General features: G+C 38.2%; 4 protein-coding genes across 6 annotated transcripts in view; all 4 read left to right on the forward strand.

Annotated features, from left to right (window-relative positions):
- The window catches only part of ssx2ipa (synovial sarcoma, X breakpoint 2 interacting protein a), a 12,891-nt gene extending 9,468 nt beyond the window's left edge, over window positions 1–3,423 (forward strand). For both annotated transcript variants that reach the window (XM_024274136.2, XM_036216157.1), the window contains 5 exons: window positions 1,856–1,992; window positions 2,101–2,274; window positions 2,348–2,465; window positions 2,644–2,797; window positions 3,116–3,423. In XM_024274136.2, the coding sequence (XP_024129904.1) occupies window positions 1,856–1,992; window positions 2,101–2,274; window positions 2,348–2,465; window positions 2,644–2,797; window positions 3,116–3,260 (728 nt within the window). In that variant the 3' untranslated portion in view covers window positions 3,261–3,423. The remainder of the gene's footprint in view (window positions 1–1,855; window positions 1,993–2,100; window positions 2,275–2,347; window positions 2,466–2,643; window positions 2,798–3,115) is intronic.
- A 106-nt stretch (window positions 3,424–3,529) lies between these two features.
- LOC112147619 (guanine nucleotide-binding protein G(I)/G(S)/G(O) subunit gamma-5) lies at window positions 3,530–6,960 on the forward strand. The gene is made up of 3 exons (XM_024274137.2): window positions 3,530–3,715; window positions 6,252–6,388; window positions 6,669–6,960. The coding sequence occupies exons 1-2, from the start codon at window positions 3,635–3,637 to the stop codon at window positions 6,375–6,377; spliced, it is 207 nt and encodes a 68-aa protein (XP_024129905.1). The 5' UTR covers window positions 3,530–3,634; the 3' UTR covers window positions 6,378–6,388; window positions 6,669–6,960.
- Window positions 6,961–8,194: 1,234 nt separating this feature from the next.
- gpt2l (glutamic pyruvate transaminase (alanine aminotransferase) 2, like) overlaps window positions 8,195–20,404 on the forward strand; it is a 20,223-nt gene continuing 8,013 nt past the window's right edge. The window contains exons 1-5 of one of the 2 annotated variants that reach the window (XM_024273696.2): window positions 8,195–8,430; window positions 12,312–12,495; window positions 17,641–17,730; window positions 17,866–17,974; window positions 19,084–19,217. In XM_024273696.2, coding sequence (XP_024129464.1) covers window positions 8,396–8,430; window positions 12,312–12,495; window positions 17,641–17,730; window positions 17,866–17,974; window positions 19,084–19,217 — 552 coding nt within the window. In that variant the 5' untranslated portion in view covers window positions 8,195–8,395. Of the gene's footprint in view, window positions 8,431–12,025; window positions 12,496–17,640; window positions 17,731–17,865; window positions 17,975–19,083; window positions 19,218–20,404 lie in introns of those variants that run through there. The other variant, XM_024273695.2, reaches the window with a different exon arrangement.
- fuz (fuzzy planar cell polarity protein) lies at window positions 8,437–10,796 on the forward strand. The gene has a single exon (XM_024273697.2). It carries the CDS (start codon window positions 8,759–8,761, stop codon window positions 10,025–10,027), a length of 1,269 nt encoding a protein of 422 aa, XP_024129465.1. The 5' UTR covers window positions 8,437–8,758; the 3' UTR covers window positions 10,028–10,796.

The raw sequence follows: 20,404 nt of genomic DNA on the forward strand, positions 1-20,404 counted from the left end.
CTTGACTTTGACATGTGCTGTAAGGGGCGGAGCCTGTAGATGTTTGAGGGCTGCACAACTCCTCACTAAAAACTCTGTCCACTTCACTCTGACAGACATGAACATTTTCACACTTTTCTCTTTTGTTTAAACTCTCAAAATTCAGTTTTGATGAATGAAAAAGATCTGATCAACATCCAATCAGGAGGCAGAACACAAAGCTCTGAAATGACAGCGAGGGAACACTGCATGATTATTGACCGTTTTGTTCTGTTTATTTGTTTCTTTTCATGAAGACGACAAAAAATCTTCATGACTGGAAAGGAGCAGTGAAAAAAATTAGAGCTGTCCGGAGATTAAAATTTTAAATCGCGATTAATCGCATTGTCCTGAGTTAACTCGCGATTAATGTGGCCTTTTTTCAAGGAAAACAATGTGTGCTTCGTGGAATTTAGCAGTTCTACATTAATTATGAAAACAAGAATGGCAAAATTAATAGTTTTCATCAGAAATATTTTTTTGTAACATTGTATTGAGATAAACTTTCTTAACAATAAAAGGCTGTAACATAAAATGCCTAACAAAAGCCCAAGTGCAAGTGAAGGGCATTTTAAATTCAAAACTTCAATCAACATTCAGTAAAATAAAATAAAAAACATCAAAAATAAAATTTCCATAACACTTTCATGTTCATTTTTTGTCAGGACCAAATCTTTTCCTCCTCTACAGTAATAAATGAAATAGAGATTTATCATTTCAAATTAACTTGTGTTTTTTAAAACATTAAAGACTGAGAAAAGCAGGATACACTGTTTGACAGTCTGTTACTGCCGCCGCGTTCTCTGGCTGCAGCTCGATGCAGCGACGTGTCCAGCGGAGCTCACGGATGAATATGCCGGCAGACAGACCGCTATGCTGGGGCTGGATCACGCTTAAACCTCCAGAACATTTAAAACGTCCCCCGGTGCGCTTGCTGTTCGGAACGTCGGGGGTCTGTAGCTCTCGGGACGCGGCGCGGGACACGAGCCGGTACCACCAGACGTGGTACTGGACGTGAACCGGAGCCGGATTAGGGTACAGGAGCTCTCCAGGTCCTAGCGCCGGCCGGTTTTAGCTCGCAGCTCTGTGGTTGGAGACCCGCCCGTGATCTAGTGAGAGAGCAGCCGGTGAGTTAAAGGGCGGGACGCCCCTGCGCGGTATGAAAAGGCACGCATGAGAAAATTAATGCGTCAAAAAAATTGTCGGCGTCAAGCACACGTCAGATTAATGCGTTTTTAACGCGACAAATCTGACAGCCCTAAAAAAAATACATTCTTATTTTTTTATTTCTGTCCCAAAGAAACTAAACCTTTAAGGACAAAAAAGGAGTCAATCCGTGATGATCTTCACCACCTTCCTCAGGTTTATTCTCACAAACATTTTCTTAAATGAAAGTTTGATTTTTACAATTTTCTGTTGGGAATTCCAAACTTTTATGCCAAAGAAGTAAAATCATGTTTGCTGTGAAGAACTTAAAATCCCATCTCCTTTGATTTTCCTGAAACAAATAACTTTTAAAAGCTCCTAAAGTTTTAGCTTAAGTCTAATAATTAAAGCATTTTTTTTTCCTCATATCCAACTGAATTCTCTTTAGCAGTAAATGTCACAACAGTAAACTGATTTAGTAGGAATGACATCATAATTCAACACAATATGTCAAAGAAATCAATAAAATTGAACAAAAAAACATTTTCAGGATAAATAATTATTCATGTATCAATTCTTTCTTAATTTAATTGTGTTGCAAAATCTGTAGATGTGGAGGAGAAAATCCATCTGCACTTTTCTGCATTTACTTTAGTAAACTTTGACCTCTAGTTTGTGTTTTTCTTCGTAGCGTCTCTGGTGCAGAACCAGCAGCTGTCCAACGCCGACGTGATTCCTCTGGAAGCTCACGAGCACGAGGTGGAGCGGATGAGGCTGGAAGTCCAGCAGTGCAAAGAGTTCATTCATGCGCAGCAGCAGCTCCTGCAGGTCAGAGTTTAGGAGGAAGCTCAGCAGATCGGTCTCCGTTTGGGGTCATAGATACCAAAACTGGGCTCGTTTATAGGTGAAGACATTTTGGTGTAATTTGTCTTCCAGCAACAGCTCAACACGTCGTTCGACGACGAGACGGCGGCCGTCCTCAACGGCTGTTACACGCTGGAGGAGAAGGAGCGCCTCAAGGAGGAATGGAGGCTCTTCGAGGAGCAGAAGAGGAACTTTGAGAGGGAGAGGAAGAACTTCACCGAAGCTGCTATCCGACTGGGCCGAGAGGTAACCCCGCCTCTGTAGCGGCGCCACCGAGCGTCTGCGTTTTAGATTCACGCCGTGCCGTTGGTCTCCACAGAAGAGAGCTTTTGAGGAGGATCGAGCCGCCTGGCTCAAGCATCAGTTTCTGAGCATGACTCCATTCGCTGAGCGGATGAGATCTTCCTCGTCGGACGGCCAAAGTGTCCTTTCAGTCAGTAAGTCGGCATCATAAAGAGCAAATCTTTGTTTTTGTGTTTGTTTGGGCTTGTCAGTGAAATAAGTGTACACTAATAAAAATAATGAAGATTACATTTTCATTTTAAAATGTTTTTATCGTATCCATGTTTGTAAACACATATTTATTGCTGAATTTCCAACTCTGATTACCTGCAGAAAGTGAGCCGGAGATCAAGAGGTCTTCTTCAAAAGCTCCACCAGTCAAATCCTCAACCTACACTACGTTCTCTACTCCCAAGTCCTCACAATCTGCCGCCGTGCCATCCACGACTGACGTTTATCGCACACTCCGACTCGTCTCAGACTGCAGGTACTGTGGTTTGAACAAACCAAGACAGGAGTCTGAAACCAGCAGGTCCAGATCCACATGTGGTTCTATAATTCATATTTATTATGAAAAGAAGAAGGTCATGAAGGCAAATCCATATTTCTTAAAGGCTAAAGTAAGACTGTGTGGCTCCTTCTAGGTTTGATCAGTACAAAGCGAGTCCAAACGGCTCCTCTGAACTAAGACATTCTATCAATATTCAGCACATTTAAAAGTTGATCATTTATAGAATTTATTCCCTGTTTGGCAGAGTTTTTATGTTTTTGCAGTACTTTTAACCCCTATATTTGTCCGTTTCAGCTCCTCCAGACATTCAAATCAAAGACGCTGGCAGGAGTCGAGCACCACCGAGGATGACGATTCGTGGCTCAAGTCAAAAAACAAAGTCTGCTCCAGTGATCTGAGTATTTTCTCCTTAGACGAAGATAAGAACCAGCTCACCTGATTGCATCTTCGACTCCATTCTTGATTGTCTTGACAGTACAGATCATTCATCACCATCAATCAAACACAAAAGCACTTTAAGGAGTCGTATTCTCACAAGCTAATAAACACTCGTATCATCTCTGTGACATATTTTTAAAAATATAAAAGTATAAATTATTGAATGTGAAGTGGTGGAATCTTTCATTTGCGTGACTGCACAATAAAGTATTTTTTTTAAACTAAAGGTTTTGTCTTTGCCGCCCCCTGGTGGTCATTTCCTTTTTTTGCTTTAAAGTTGAAAAACCAAAATCCGCCGGAAGTCCCGAATCCGTTAGCATCACTTGTCCGGACGGCAGAACTGAAACCTCAAACTTTATTCATCCAGCAGCGAGAATGTCATCTTCTTCGACCCTCGTGACCATGAAAAAGATGGTCCAGCAGCTGCATTTAGAGGCCAGCATCGATAGAGTGAAGGTGAGAAGTTTTTCTTTCTTTCTTTTAACGGAGGAAAACAAAGGAAACTTGCTAGCAATGCTAGGTCGCGCGGACAGCTAGCTTTGCTAGCATAAAGTCAACAGGCGGATTGGGGCGTAGTTGGAGCTTCTAACGGGAGTTTCTGATTATGGTGAAATAAAACAGATTATTAAACCTTTCAAACCATAAAATTACAGTTTTATCGAGCGAAAAGTCTCATTTGAAGTCAAATTCCATTTTTTCCTGGTCGAAGTTTTCTCTATTTCCGTTATAGGCGGTCTGAAACGAGTGAAAAATGAAAACAAAATCTATAAGACTTCATTTCACGAAACATATTTTAAATTAAGAGTCACTTTATCTGTACTTTCATAGTTCCATAAATTATCTGTTGTTAGGAAGTAAAGGAAAAAAATAATAACGAAGCTTTTATCAATTATTAATCAGCCAATCAATTATTAATTGATTTAATGTTTTAATTTTATGATTTGGTTAACTATAAAAACATCCAAGTAATGTACAAAGTTCGCAGTAATGTACTTTCCATTACAATCAAAACTTTTGAAAACTACTTTGTCCTCAAGAGCCAAAACAAACAAATCCTAAATGAAGACAAATGTTAACTTTATGGAACAAATGTGAAATAAATGAAAACTAAGGTGATAGTTTTACATTTTAAAAAGTTTAGATGTTAAGATTAATAATTGATTTTAGCTTTATTTTTAGACTGGGTAATCTTGGATTAGGCCTGATTATACCAGTTTAAAATGTTGCCATAAAATTGTAGTGATATGCTCAAAGGTCAGTTAAATAAGTTCAACCAACACTTTTATGGTCACTTCCTGTTAACAAAATAAAAATGCATTTGGATCCACTCAAGATTTACTTGTCTAGGCCAGGAGTCGGTAACCTTTAACGTGTAAAGAGCCATTTAGGTTGATTTCTCACTGACCACCACCCAGTAGGAGCCACACACCTTCAGAAAAATAAGATTTTGTATTTATAATATTGTTATTTGTATGAGAAATATAAATAAACTATTATTTTTGGCATAATTAAAACTAACTTTAAGAGAAAACAGATTTATTTCCCCCAAATACGAAACAGTTTATAACTTTTAACAGAGGTTGACTTCAAAATAAAAGACTTCCTGTGTCACATAAAATGATCTCTGTCGAACAAATCTAGTGGTAGGTAGTGTAATGCTATGAAAAATCATTTTCTTTAAGCATTTGTGGTGCTTCTTAACCAGAAATTCATAAATCTAGCTTTCTAAAATTAAAACAGAGCTAATTAACTGTATTTTTTTAACCATAAGGCACACCTAAAACACTTAAATTTGCCAAAATGTTCTTGATTATGGAACCACTATGGCTACTGTACTGGCAAAGTTTTAAGTTGTTTTTTTTTTGCTTTTTTAAATGTACTTTACAGTTACTTTTTTCTAAACCAACAGTTTTGTATTTTTCTTTAACCAGAGAGCCACAATGGAGGGGTAGAAGAGCCAGATGTGGCTCTGGAGCCGCAGGTTGCAGACCCCTGGTCTAGGCAATCGAAATGACTTTATAGCACCAGTTTATTCAGAAATGTTACATAAACCTGCAAATAAGGCAGACAATATTTATTTGTATTTTTAAAAAACACAACATTACAACATTTATACTTAGCTTGCTATTAGATCGGGGTTTAAAACCCAGAGAACAAAGGAACATTGCTCCTTTTTTTCAGCACTTTTAATTACAAAGTAGAAAAATGTGTTTCTGGGGAAAATTGCTTTATTTAAAATATTGTTTAGTGCAAAACTGCAGTTGGCACCAACAAATAATTTTCTTTCTTGCCATTTTAAAAGCTAATAGAAGTAGAAAAAAATATTTCTAAAAAGCAAAGGACACCTTTTTAGCTAATTTTCTTGAAATAACATATTTGAAATAAAGGCATTTCTATCCCAGCAATCTGGATACCACTTTACTTATTTTAAGTGAATGATATTTACATTTTCTCCCTTTTTCTTAATATTACAAAGCAAAAAGTTCTGTTTGTCATCAACTGGTCTCTTAGCTTTTCAAAATAATATAAATTCCCTCCTCCTAATGCTAATTTAATTCTTCTGTTTTTTTATTTAGTTAACAAAAAGGCATAGAAAATATTATTTTTATTATGAATAATAATATAGAAGCATATATCTTAAAAGATACCAAAAGAATTGGGTTTGGCTCCAATAAAATCGCAGTTTAATTTAGAAATCTAGTCGTGAAACGTGACAGAAAATGTTTGAGACTCCTTGATTAAAGCATCAAGCTTTTAAATCCAGTTTGAGCAATTCATTCAATAAATCCAGATCAGTTTTGTTTCATTCAAGTGTTGAAGTTAAAACTATTGTCTAATATATTCAAGTTTCTACTATTCTGAGGAAGTTAATAAAATTCTGATTAAAGAAGTTCTGATTTACTTGAAGTTGTTTTTATTTTAATTTTATCCTAACCTTTTGTAAATAGTTTTCATCCTCCAAAACATGGTTTCTGTCTTCTGTTCTGAGCAGGTTTCTCAGGCAGCTGCTGACCTCCAACAGTTCTGCATGACCAACGCGACCCAGGACCCTCTGCTCACCGGCATGTCCTCCAGCACCAACCCTTTCCGACCGCAGAAGGTCTGCTCCTTCTTGTGAGAACTTCCTTGGTAAGTCAACGTGTCCGTACATGTACTTCAGGTAGCAGGGCCAAATACTAAACACAATCCTCGAAGGCTTTGACTGAAACTAAAAAGCATAAATCAACTTTATCTAAAAAAGCGGATGAATCCGGTTCATGCTAAAGACCTTTAATTTGTTCAACTGACATAGAGCTTTTGGTTTTACACCAGTACTTATATGTGTTTATCAAAAATAACACAATAAAATTGAAATAATGTTAAAATAATGGTCTCATTATTATATGTATGTGTTGTCTTTGTTCTTTAGGCCTTGATATCGTCTACAGGGAGATGCACCTCAACACTACTCCTCATGCCTCGCCATCGCACTGCCACGGGAAGATGTCTCACATTTGGGCCATTTGGGCTCATTTCAGGAGGAAGATTGTTTATTTGATTTTTTTCTTTTTTTCAGCCGCAGTGGAAAAATATTGGTAGTTAGGGTTTTTTTTCATGGCACAATGTGGGTTTTTGGTAAATTCTTGTGCCCTTTTGTATTAGTTTGAGTAATCATTGTTCTTTTTGACCTTTTTATATTTAATAAAAATCTTCTTTACTACTTCAGGGTTGTGGTTTATCTTAAATACAACATTATATTTGTTTTTGGTAATATAGATAGTAGTATTTTTATACATATTGCAGCATTAGCAAAAAAGAACAAGATCAAATTCCTGCTCAGAAAAGCAATAGTAACACAATTACCAAGTCTTTTGGATTCTGGACCATATAAAAGTTCTGATAAATTACTGTAAAATTTGATTTTACTTTGAAAGGTTTCACTCTTATTGTGCAGCATATGCACTTCATTACTATTTTTTTTGAAGAATGCAACACCAGAGGTTTTACATGAAAGCTCTAAAAACGTGGAATAACACAAATCAACCTGTAAAATGTTTTCTAGGCACTGCTGGCCACAGTAAAATGTCTAATGATTTTCAATAAGTTTTTCAGAATTCCTTTGGAAAAGATGCTAATTGGAAAATGAGCAAGCTGGGTATTAATTAAGCAGCATGACAAACATTTGGAAAATTCTATTATTTTTGGGACATTTTGAGTTAAGGTAAAGTCAGAGAAACAACCTCTTTAAATATAAATTTCAAGTTTAGATCTGGTTCAGATCTGTTGCATTTTCTGTATTTATCAAGTTTTTTTAGTACAATAGTCACACTATTTTCTTTATACATTTTTTATTTTTAGTCAAAATTTATTCTCATCTGCATTTATGTGCATTTTTCACTATTAAAAAGATTCACGTTGACATTATTTGTTATAGTACTGGCAAAAGCAAAGATCTACTTTCATCCCTGGACATGTAAGAAAAATAATGGAAGTTTGAATTTGAGACATTAATACTGCACTTTAGTTGCTACTGCTTCTCTATTATCCTTTTCATTACAAAAACTTCTTATAAAAGCTGTTTTCATAGATAGATTTATTTTAGAATTGTCCTAAAATTCATAAATTAATGTAACAATTTATAATTGTTTTATTCCATGCTCGTACAAACATATCCATATGTAGTTTTAGCAAAACAATCTATTAGAAGCAGTCCAATAATTAAATAGACATTAAGAATACCAGTACCATAACATACTTTTCACTTTAATGCAGCAGTTCTAAACGCTTTCTTAACTTTTTTTTTTTCTTTTTTTTTTTTATTTTGATTCTTTTTATTTTTTATTTTATTATTATAATTATTTTTTTTTCTATTTTTATTTTATGTGAAGTTACCAAACGGGTGCATGTCCTTCGCTGTATTATATCAGAAGCGCCATCTGCAGGCGACCCAGAGAACAACTGACGGTTCAGGTCTCGCGAGAGTTCAGCCGGCGGCTTTTCAGATCCATGTTGAGAAGCTAACGCTCGGGGAGGGAGCTGGGCTGGACTGAACCCAGGTCTGTGTTGGCTTCCCGCTCCTTCGGCGGGTATGCGGATCTCCTGAGCCGGAACTGCAACTCGACCAGCTAAATGAAACCGCCTTCGACGGTGTAGAGAATGAATCATGGGACGTCGTTACTGTGGAAACAACGGTAACCTCCTTTGTAAACCTAGCATGTTTAGTACAGACAGCTAACAAAAAAGCTAGTCATTGCTGAAACGGAAGTGTAGCTTACACTCTGTTTACAAAAGTGTTTACAGTTCTGATAGTTCTGTTTTCTGTCTGATTCTGGTGTTTTCTCCCGGTGTTCTGTTTGCTGGTTTACCGGTGATGCTAATAGCTAATTGCTGATGCAACGTTGTGAGCTTTTGCCTCCCCGACTGTCCTTACACAACCGGCTCAGTTGAACGCGTCGGTTCGATAATCTGCTGCAGTTCAAACGGCGGTAATAAGGCGTGATCCGCGGCTGACCCCCCGCCATGCTGCAGGAGGGGTCCACGCAGCTGCTGTGCCTCACGGCCGGCAGCGGGGTCCCTCTGTTCGTCAGGGGGGGCTCCAGGCAGCTCCCCTTCTCCGTCATCGGCTCACTGAACGGCGTGCACATGTTTGGAGGGGGCCAGGGCGCGCTGCTGTCCTCCTGTGAGACGGAGGACGGGGGCAGAGTGGTGTGGAGAGTGTTCCAGGACAGTGTGATGCTGATCGCCGTGTGCTGCAGAGGTCACGGCGGGTCATGCAGCAGCAGGATGATGCAGATGCGTCTGCAGCGCCTCTTGGAGAACGTGTGGAGCTGCATGGTGCTGGTGTTGGGGCAGGACGAGCTGCTAAATGTCAGGAATGTTGAAAGACTGAAGAAGGAACTGAGGTCCTGCTTTGGCCTCATTGATCAGCTGATTGAAGAAAGACAAGAGGGCATCATGGGTAACCTCACGCACTGCGCCGATTCCCTGCTGCCCTCCAACCCCTCTCCTCTCCAAGAAGCCGTGGACGGATTTGCTGAGGCAGCGGACAGTGAGTTTGGATGCCTCATCGTCCACGGGCGGATAGTCACTGCGACGGAGAAGTGGTGGCGCCTGGCACCGGCCGAGATCGTCCTGCTTTCAGCTTTGGTGCGCTCCCTGTCCGCGTCCGGATCTACCTCCTGCGATTATCCGGTTTTCCTGCCGCAGGGCAGTCCCACCGTGGCTCACCGCCTTCTGCGCTTCCAGCTTCTCCCCAGAGCTGACATGTGCGTCCTGTGCGGTCCCACGCCGCCCCTCCACAGAGCAGAGGCGGAGCTGCTGAGCCGCTTCTGGTTGCCCCTTGTGGACACGTTGAGAGACTGCCTGGACGTGGGAGAGCGCTGCTTTCCAGGATCCGTGCCGCTGCGGCCTGACGTCCTGGCACTTCTCCTCATCAACCGTGAAACTCGACGCTCGGTCTCCTGTGTGCAGAGTTCCAGTTATGCCCTCCCCAAGGCGCGCCGCTGGGAGCTGCTGAAGCTCTTCTACATCTTCACCGTGTCGCACTACTTCCCCCAGGAGGAGGGATCTGAGGAGAGCGATCAGAAGGACGGAGCTGCCGACTTCCTCCTTGGATTCTCCCACCAGCCTCAACAGTGTTATTTAGTAACAGATGAATGTAAAAGTTACGGCCTTCAGACCCCCCAGCACCAGCTCTACCTGCTGGTCTTACCTTCAGTGCCCACCTACGCGCTGCGCACCATCGCCACGCAGACTCTGTCTGAGATACACGCTGCCACTAAATTCTAAGTTTTCAGGAGAAGAAAAAGATGTTTGTTTGCAAAAAAGTTGACACAGTCAGAGATTTTATGGTACTTAAAATGAAAATGCTTTAATGTTTTTACAGTTAAAACAAATTCCTGTCTTAAAACTTGATTTAAAAGTTTTTGAAATGCACTGGAGAAAAATGTGAAGATGTCTTGTGGTTTTGTCTACTGCGGTTTCTTAAATGATTATTACATTTTTATTAGGGCTGTGAAAGTTGGCGCATTAACACACGATTAATAAATCATAATTAATGTGTTCATGTTTATTAACGCCCTCAGGCATCCTGTAATAAAACTGTCTAAATAGACTACAACTTTTGTTATATTCTGTGATTGAGATTGCATTAAATTAAATAGATAATATGGCCATTATTTGTAGTTTTTGGACAAAAGTGATCTTGTATTTTAATAAATAAGGTGGAAAACGAACAGCTCTTATGCAGCAGCGGCAGAAATTCGATTAAATTTTTATTCATATAGCCCAATATCACAATTCAGTTGCCTCATTGGGCTTCATTCAAGTAATTTTACAGAAACAAAAAGTCGGACAAAAAATATAAACAAAAACTAATTGCTAAACGAAAGTCCCGCCCACCGACGTTGCTGGAGGCGAGTAGTTCAGAACGGACAGACACGCCCCCACCTGTGTAAATTCCACTTGAGCCAACCTGAAATCCAGTTGATCAAACTAATCCCAAAAAAATGTTTTATTATTTTTCACAAACACAATAAAGAAAATGTATGTGGAAAAAAAAAACCGGGATCCCAGGAAAAATGTCAAATACTGCAGTTCTCTTAGGAGAGAAATTCTTATTTTCCCTGGATTTTTTTTTTCATTCTAAAACGTTGATAATTTTATTCTTGTTGTTTTTATAAAAAAAGACAACTAAAACTTTCTTTCGATGTATTAAAAACAGCCCGTTAAACGTATTTGAGGTTTTCACACCAAAATTATTCCCATTTTTCCAGATGGAATTTTCTGTTTTTGCATAATTTTATGTCTAGTGTGTGAATACAACATGAAACAATTACAAAATAAAGGTAGTGTCACATAGGAGAGGTTGTGCTGATTAAAATTATACCAAAAAAAGCAAACAAGTCTTTCAAATAAATTGAAAATACCGAAGTAAATTGTAAAGTAGACAAAAACAGAGTTAAAGGCTTAAAAATAAATGTTCTAAATGTACAATTTTGTGTGGGATTTCATATTGTGATTATTTTCAAATAAGTGGCTGGTAAATCCTGTAACAAAAAAAACTTAATTATGACTATTGTTTTCCAGATTTGCAATTAATTAGTCATTTTTTTAATTGATTCCTTAGTTTCGGCCCTAGTTTTTATGTATTTTATTTGTTTTAAATGTTGCTGTCCATCGTTATACCTCTTGTGAATCTTTAAAAAACACTTTCTTCTTCTTTTTTTCCACATAATAAAGTCAGATTGTTTCTAAAGTATTTTTGATTCATTCTATTTACTTTCATTTTGAGAGTTTCAGTCTTGCCTTAGCTTCTTGGTGCAACAGATTTTTAAGAATCTGTTTTAAAAAGAAGTCGATTCTAAAACAGAAACTTGAGGATAATTCACGTTTTCTCCACATATAGGTGAAGTTTCACAGAGTTTTCCTGTTGGATTTAAATCTTCCTGTTCAAGTGTAAACGTGTAAACTGGTTCAGATCCAAGTTTGACTCACGAAAAGGGAAATTTGAACCCGAGACCCCAGCTGGAAGGAACTCTAGATGCTTCACTCAAGATATTTTAGGAACCTAGTTGTGTTTTCTCTTTATAACTTTAGTTTTTATTCGTGTCATGATAAAGAACTTCAACATTTCCCGTCCTTTGTCTGTCGAACTGCACCAACCTGTCATTCAGAGCTCAGAAATGTTCAGACAAAAACCAGCTGGTTGAGCTGTCAGTCAAAATAAGAGGAAGGGGGCGGGGCATCACAAAGTGGGCGGGATGCGCCTCGCGGCAGCCGCTTCCATGTGTGCACGCGCCTGAAAAAGTTGTGAGCGTGGAGTTGCGGCTCAGTTCGTTTGTTGGAAGTTCTTCCTGAAGGATCTACCGGTCCGAGCGCGCGCGTGCGCCCCGTTTTTACGCAACGTTTTCCGCTCTTCCTCGCGGCGCGCGGCAGAACTTTCAGACATGTCGGGCTCCAGGATGCGGCTGGTGTCTCACCGGAACGTGGGGCTGCTGCTGTCCGCGGGTGGAGGTCCGAGCGCGCGCGTACTGATCTCTCCACCTCTGTCCTCCTCCTCTTCTCCCGCCAGAGCTTTATCAAGTCTGAGTGCCACGCGGCGTGGACTGCCCAAAGAGAAAATGTCCGAGAATGGGATGTCCCGCGCCAAAGTGCTGACCATCGACACCATGAACCCCACCGTGAAGAAAGTGGAGTACGCGGTGCGCGGGCCCATCGTGCAGCGCGCCGTGGAGCTGGAGCGGGAGCTCAGTGAGGTACGGATGGATCGAATGTCATTTTTACTTCATCATGAATGCGTTGATCCACAGGAGGGAAGTTCCTTCATGAAAACATTGAAAAGGTCATGGATCCTCACACCCTTTTGTCAAAGTCCATCTCCTGGTTACTGATTCCAGAAGTTTTTAAAGCCCTCCTGCTCTAAAAGTACCTAGAAGTGATATGAAACCAGGATGATGCTTCACTGATCAGCAGTTTGACATTCTGTTCATTTATATGCAGCTTTCGACTAAATTGTTTTAAAAAATAAAATACCAATAAATCCTGGCAGTTTTATTTTTTTAGCTGAAAGTTGGTCTCCTTCCTGGTGATGTGGCAGCAGCTGATGTGCTGAGTGCACTCTGGTGTGAAAGCGTCTCTTCCCTTAGGGACGGATGTGAGTCCAGCAGCCAGAGCAGTGCTGAGCTTTGGAACCAGGGGGGTCGAAGTCAAGGGGCCAGAATCCAAAACACCCCTTAGGTCGCGGCCCGAACAGGATAAACATTGATTCAACATTGTAAATCTGTTTTTTTATTTAAAACTGTAACTTTTTAAAATTAAATATGAACTAGATGTTGACAAATTGGCTCTGCATGCAGTGGGAGTTAGCCGGATGCCTCTACCTGTGATCATGCTAGTGTGAATGCTGTAAGCTGATTTTGGCCACTGAAGATGCTGAAATACCTGAAAACGCTGAAGTCGATAGCCAGCTAAAATATTAGCTAAATGCCAAATTAGCCCCCAGCCAAAAAAAACACAAGTTAGCCAAAACAGCTAGCATGTACCTTAAATAATAGCTTCACTTCAAAACTTTAAAACAGGCAAAAATAAATAAATAATTAAAAAGCCTAAATTAGCCAAAACAGATGGAATGTAGTTGAAATATTAGCTAAGCTCCAAAATAATCTAAAAATGGTTAAAAAAAGAGCATAAATTAGCCAAAACGGCTCGCATGTAGCTGAAATATTAGCTAAACCCCAAAACAGCCTAAATAACATAAAAAGAGCCTAAATTATCCAAACAGCTAGCATGTAACTGAAATATTAGCTCAACTTCAAAATGGCCAAAAAAAAACTAAAAAAACCAAAATTAGCAGAAACAGCTAGTTTGTAGTTGAGACATTAGCTAAACTCCAAAATTGATTAAAACAAACAAACCTGAAAAAAGCCTAAATTAGCCAAAACAGTTAGCGTGTAGCTGAAATGTTAGCTAAACTCCAAAATGGCCCAAAAATCTTAGTAAATGTTGTAGTGAAAGTAGTCCAAAAAGCTAGCAGAATCCCAATTTTTTAAAACTTTAAAACCTTAACCTTTTAATATAATAATGAATAATATTATTCCAGAATAAATCAACTTAAACCTTAAATACCTTTCAATATTTTACTCACCATAAAAATATATTTTGTTAAAATTATACATGTTAGAAAAGAGTGTAAGATAACGTCAGTCCATAAATAATTAGAATCACCAGGAGGGCCGGATCCGGCCCCCGGGCCTTGACTTTGACGTGTTTGTAATAAACAACTGAGTCCTGTTTTTGCTCAGTCAGGCTTATTTAAGCAGCTTAACTCCTTCAAAACTACCAGATTTTTTCTGTATTTTGTCAAATTTCAAAGGGTTTGAGGTTCCGTTTACGTCTGACACTAAATATAGACTTTTGTTATTTGCAATATGAAAATGCTAAATTTCTATGTGCTAACTTCTCTGGATTCTACTTGATTTTTTTTACAGACTTGTTCATGTCTTTTTGTTTTATGTAACTTGTAAAGGTGTTGTGTTACTTTTGGGAAGCGGGTCTCTCTTTTTCTGTGAAGCCAGTCCTCTCAGTCACTGTGTTCTCCTGTTTCCTGAACATTGGCTGATCCCACGGTGCAGGTATTACCTGGTTTTGTTCAAGGGAACAAGGCCGACTGTACCGGCGGAGGTGTGCATGGAAGGGTTAGGGTGGATTATTACAGTGCTGCCTTTGTTTTGTCCTAATGAGCTTCTGGCTCAAAAGTGAACGGGGGACCTTTTGAGGTGGTTGCCATGGTTACAGACACAAAGCTATTTTGTTTTTTTCATTTCCAAGGATTTTGTCTGGTTAGAGAGCAATATAGAAAGATTTGGGTTTATTGTGGTGGATGTTTGTCAAAAAAAGAAGAGCTTAAGGTCAGAGGAGCTGATTTGCAGCCGTCCTGCGTGGTTACACAAAAGGCACCTTTGCAAACAGAACCATCCTTGTACGGCGGCTCATTTCCTGATGGAAGAGCAGCTCTGTTTGTGGAGCCGCTTCTGTCTCTATTATGTTGGGGGGGGGCGGTAAAGTCATCCCTTCAAAGTTTGTTTAAAGACACTGAAGTCCGCTCGATGAAGCCCGGATGGGAGTTCTCTGGAATAAAGGGGAGTTATTCCCACCGCGTGCCGGCATTGGCTCAGCCCAAGGGCGGCCTCACGCCTGTGACCAATAGGACGGCGGCGGCCCTCTGAGCTCCGCTCGCAGCTGGGTGTCGGAGTTTGAACCTGCAGGCCTCTCTCTGCACTTTCTCCTCACATCTGCTGGGAACATCATGGTGTCCGTGCGTGCTCGTGTTGGCGCCGCGTCATCGGGTCAGCTGCTGCGCAGATCGTCTTCCTGAAGGATTGCACAACCGGCACACTTTAGCTTAGGTCATCAAGAAAGGTTTTCTCACGTTTTTTGTTTTTTTTTCAGACAGGGAAGTGAAATGTTTTGGTGTCTAGATGAGGAATTTGAAGATGCACAAATGCAAATACACAACTTATGACACAATCTTTTGTAACGTGTGTCAGCGGGAAAAGAAGCTTCACTCAGCAAAACTAAAACCAGACCTTACGCAGTTTAACTATTACATGCAGTTAACTTGGATTAAACGTCTGACGGCTCCAGTACAAACACAATCACACTGTTGATCATGTTTGTGTGCGTGTAACACAACCACTGTGCTTCTTCCCCTCTGCTTTCATCTGCTACAAAACAGGAAACGACGAGCTGCATAAAGAACTTGAAAAAAAATGTTCTGTGAATAAAATTTCTGTTTTTTCTCAGATTCCTTTTGTTTTTATGTTTTCATTTGTCATGCTATTTTTCAGTTTGGATGAGGAAGTTTTGTTTATTATATTAGTATATATATATATATATATTTTCATAAACATTAGGGGGGTAATGACTTATTTTAATGATATGATTCATATCATAATTTGTGGTCCGATTCATCGTTCATGCTGGTTCTTTTTTAAAGATCTGTAATGATGGTTGATCTTTTTTTTTGATGCCATCACATGTGTGTTGTCTGTTATGATGGTCGTTTTTATGGTGTATTTAGAATAAACCGACATTTCTCAATCCAAATAGTATTTTCAGGGTTCCCGCTTGGTCTTAAAGAGTTTTTAATCTCAAAATAATACCTTGAAAAAACCTTTAAAAGATTATAAAAGTTGTGCTACTTGAAACTTTTCAATTTAACATTTCATGTCAAAATTTTAATTTTTTGACCATGATTGTTTTGATCAAATGAGGTGAATAAATAGCAGGAGAACCAGTTCATATGCACTGACACCCTGAATGCCCACTGGCGGTTTGATAAAAGAAGACCGCTGAAGCCTCATGGCACAAACCGCACACAAGATAAGAAGTTACAGTTTTGATCATAAAATGTAAATAAATAAACTGTGAAATAATGAAAAAAAGGGAAAAAGACTGAGAAATTGGTCTTAATTTTTGACCTTTAACAAGTCTTAAATTTAACTAGAAGAAAATTGTAGGAACCCAAATCCATAAAATGTATTTATTTATTTTAAAGCAATTTTTAAATAGAATCAGTCGATTCGATTCTGCCTCAGATCGATCTGGTTGGATTGTAGGAATAGAAATGGATTCCTCAATAAAGCTGGTAAACTGTGGAGATGAATTCACACCAAACACGATTTGCAAAACAAAAACATTAGTAATCATGTCTCCATGTTGGTTTATATGTTTACTATTAAAAGATTTTCCCATACAGGGGCTGTGCCTGCATGACAGCCACTTCCACTGTGTTTCTGTGTCTCTGTGGCTGACTGTCTCGTATTAACCCGTTTGAGCCGCCGGTCTGCAGAGCTTATCCAGCTACTTTGGGTAAAGGCGGGATACACTCCTGTGCTCTCACTCTGTAGTTACCACTCATCAGTTTTGATTGGTCCTTCGTGTTAGCCCCGCCCCAATGCGCCACAACGGGGATAAAAAGTTTTAAAACTGAAATTTTCAGATTTGAAATAAATAAATAAAAGAGTTGAAAGTGGAAAAAAAGACTTGAAACAGAAAACAAAGTTTTGAAATTGAAATTCTGAGTTTTCAAAACCTAAAAAAAAGAACATTTAAGTTTAATTTAGTTAATTTTAGAATAGCAAAAATGTATGGACAATTTACATTTTTTTTGGTCAAACACCTATATTTTTTTCTAAATGTTTTAATTAGGTTTTAAATATTTATGGCTCCGATTGAGCTCCATATGTCGAGAGTTTCAGGTTAACACACTTTTTGATAACCGTCAAGCAGCAACTTTGCACCCAGAATTGATTTTGGTTTGTTTTGAACGATCCGTAATGATGGTTGATGAAAAATTCTTATATTTTCTTTAATAACAGACTAAAAGTTCAAAGACCTGTAAAGTGGTAACAAAATTAATCTTTTTTAAACCTATTTCTGACAACATTTCCTTTGTCATTTTTTGCTGATAAATGCTTGGTCCATATTTTGTTTTGCATCTTTTATTTTCAGATGTTTGTGAGTGTATTTGTTAGAAATAAATCTCAAAAAGGAAAGGTAAATCTTTAACTTATAAGAGAGATTTTCATCTTTTTTACTTTGTTTTAGTGAAAGATTCATTTGTAAGGTCCGTTTTTATTTACAGAGCTTATAATAATCTTCTTCCTCTAATCAGTAGTTGGAACAGAAGAACATATATGAACATTTTAATAGAACCCAGTTTTAAGCTTTTTTATTTTTTCATCATGATGGAACTTCTGACGGGATGAAAAATCAGCGTTTTTGGTAAATTTTCAGCGTTTGTGTCTGAACGTGTTCTTCAGGATTTGGTTTGAACAGAAGGTTGAACTTTTTGTACAGTTTGTCTCTCATGTTTGTTTATTCTGGTTTGTGTTCGTCAGGGAATGAAGAAGCCCTTCGCAGAGGTCATCAAGGCCAACATCGGTGACGCACACGCCATGGGCCAGCAGCCCATCACCTTCTTCCGACAGGTCAGCGTCTGGAATGGAGCCGTCTTCTTTGAAAGCATTAAAGCCAATCTCTGTCTGGAAGTGTTGTTGTAGCGTTCACGTTGATCCACCGATTCATGCTGGATTTGACCTCATAAACTCTCTCTCTGTGTGAAGGTGCTGGCTCTCTGCTCGTACCCTGAACTGCTGAGCGACAGCATTTTTCCAGAGGACGCCAAGAATAGAGCATGTCGCATTCTGAATTCTTGCGGTGGAAACAGCTTGGGTGTGTATACGTTCCTGCAAATGCAAACGTTTTTATTGTCAGGTAATGCTGCCACAAACAATTATTTTAATAGTCATGTAATCACTGATTATTTTTTAAGATTAGTCGACTTATCTGGTCATGCATAAAGTGGATGTAAAACACATCTTAACCATGGTTATCTTTCAATTAACTAAAAACTAGATGCATTCACACTAGCATTATGGGAGATAATCCTAGTGTGAATGCTGTAAACTGAATGCGGCCGCTGAAGATGGTACTGCTGATAGCTGAAGATGCTGAAATTGATAGCTAAAATCACTGAAGCTAAAATATTAGTTAAATGCCAAATTAGCCTAAAAAAAGCCCAAGTTTGCCAAAACAGCTAGCATGTAGCTGAAATATTTGTTAAACTCCAAATTAGCCTAAAAAAACTGAAAAATCCTAAATTAGCAAAACAGCTAGCATGTAGCTCACATATTAGCTAAACTCAAAATTAGCCTAAAAAAAACAAAAAAAAAACCTAAATTAGCCAAAACAGCTAGCATGTGACTGAAATATTAGCTAAAATCCAAATTAGCCTAACAAATTAAAACAAATCTAAATTAGCCAAAACAGCTAGCATGTAGCTGAAATATTACCTAAACTCTAAATTAGCCTAAAAAATCTGAAAAATCCTTAATTAGACAAAACAGCTAGCATGTAGCTCACATATCAGCTAAACTCAAAATTAGCCTAAAAAAAACAACCAAAAAAGGTTAAATTTGCCAAAATCTAGCATGTAGCTTAAATATTGCCTAAACTACAAATTAGCATAACAAATTAAAAAAAAATTCTAAAATAGCCAAAATAGCTAGCATGTAGCTGAAATATTAGCTAAACTGCAAAACAGCCTAAAAAACCTTAATAAATACCAAAATAGTCAAAAAAGCTAGCAGAATGTCTTTATAACTTTCAACTTTACTACACGCCAACTCCATATAATATAAAGTAACGGCCTATCGACTGTTAAAATATATATAGTCGATAAGTCGACTAATCGTGGCAGCCGTACCGTCAGGTTCCGGATGTTTCTGCTCTGCATCAGAATCCTCCGTGAAGGTGGGATGAATGTGATGAATGTCTTTCAGGGGCGTACAGCGCCAGCCAGGGCATCGAGTCTGTGCGGCAGGACGTTGCTCGCTATATCGAGCGGCGGGACGGGGGTGTTCCCTGTGACCCCGACAACATTTACCTCACCACAGGGGCCAGCGACGGCATCGTGGTACGGCCCTGCTCATTCTGACCCCAAAAGCTGGATTTTCTAATCTGCACAAGCCTTCATGGAGAAGATCATAGTTACAGATTAGTTCAATTCTTTTATTTCTGTGTTTTAAAATTTTTTTTATGGATGTGCATTTTATACGCAATTCTGATTTGAATTAGAAACATTATCTGGTGTTTTTATAAAAATGCCAGAATCTTAAATGTAAAAAAGTGCATTGGAATAAAAGAAATCCATGGTAAAAGAAGATAGCGACACGATTAAGATGTTCACATTGTTTATTTAGGTGGTTTTCAAATTTACAATCTGGTATTTTATTCATTTTCTTCTTGTCTGGATTTGACTCCGTATCAAAGCTCCATCCCCAAAGAATCAGGATCAAGTCTGAAAACAAAAAGTCTGAATTTAAACTGTAACTTTAGGACTGAAAGCAAAGAAAACAAAAAATGTTCTTTTTAAAAATATAACATTAGCTGTTATGGAAAAACATTTTTTAATCATTAACAGTTTTAAGTTTATAGTTATTTTTTATTCAGGTTTCTTGTATTTCTTCAAATGAAAACTTTTTTTAAATCAAATTTACAATCTTTTAATATTTCTTTCAAGTTTATATTGTTTGTTTTGGATTTTAAATTAGTTTTCAAATTTACACTCTGTTCTTTTATTCACTTTAATCTGACCCTGATTTGTCGCCGTATCAAAGCTCCATCCCCATAGAATCAGGATCAAGTCTGAAAACAAAAAGTCTGAATTTAAACTGTAAATTTAGGACTGAAAGAAACATTTCTTTCTTTTAAAAACATAACATTTGCTGTTACTGATAAACATTAATCATTAGCAGTTTTACATTTATAGTTTTTCAATTTAGTTTTCTTCCATTTCTTGAAATGAAATAAAAAATTAAAAAAAAATCAAATTTACAATCTTTTTACCTTCCATCTTTTAATATTTCTTTCAAGCTTATATTGTGTATTTTGGAATTTTAAATCTGGTTTTAAATTTACATCCAATTTTTCGAATTCATTTGAAGCTTGTCCTGATTTGACCCCATAATAATCTCCTTGATTTACATTTATAGGTTTTTTTTTCCTTCAGGATTTTAGTTTTTTTTATACTGAAATTTTTTTTCCAAAACGTCATTTTTTGGTTTTACATTTACAAACTGACCCTGATTTGACCCCATATGG

The sequence above is a fragment of the Oryzias melastigma genome, linkage group LG17, assembly GCF_002922805.2.
Source record: "Oryzias melastigma strain HK-1 linkage group LG17, ASM292280v2, whole genome shotgun sequence".
Taxonomy (NCBI): Eukaryota; Metazoa; Chordata; class Actinopteri; order Beloniformes; family Adrianichthyidae; genus Oryzias; species Oryzias melastigma.

Bases quoted from the DNA above. Each gene is read 5' to 3' on its own strand.
- LOC112147619 (XM_024274137.2), top strand. From the start codon at position 3,635: ATGTCATCTTCTTCGACCCTCGTGACCATGAAAAAGATGGTCCAGCAG. The intron at 3,716-6,251 runs GTGAGAAGTTTT...TGTTCTGAGCAG, and splicing joins CCAGCATCGATAGAGTGAAG to GTTTCTCAGGCAGCTGCTGA.
- fuz (XM_024273697.2), top strand. From the start codon at position 8,759: ATGCTGCAGGAGGGGTCCACGCAGCTGCTGTGCCTCACGGCCGGCAGC.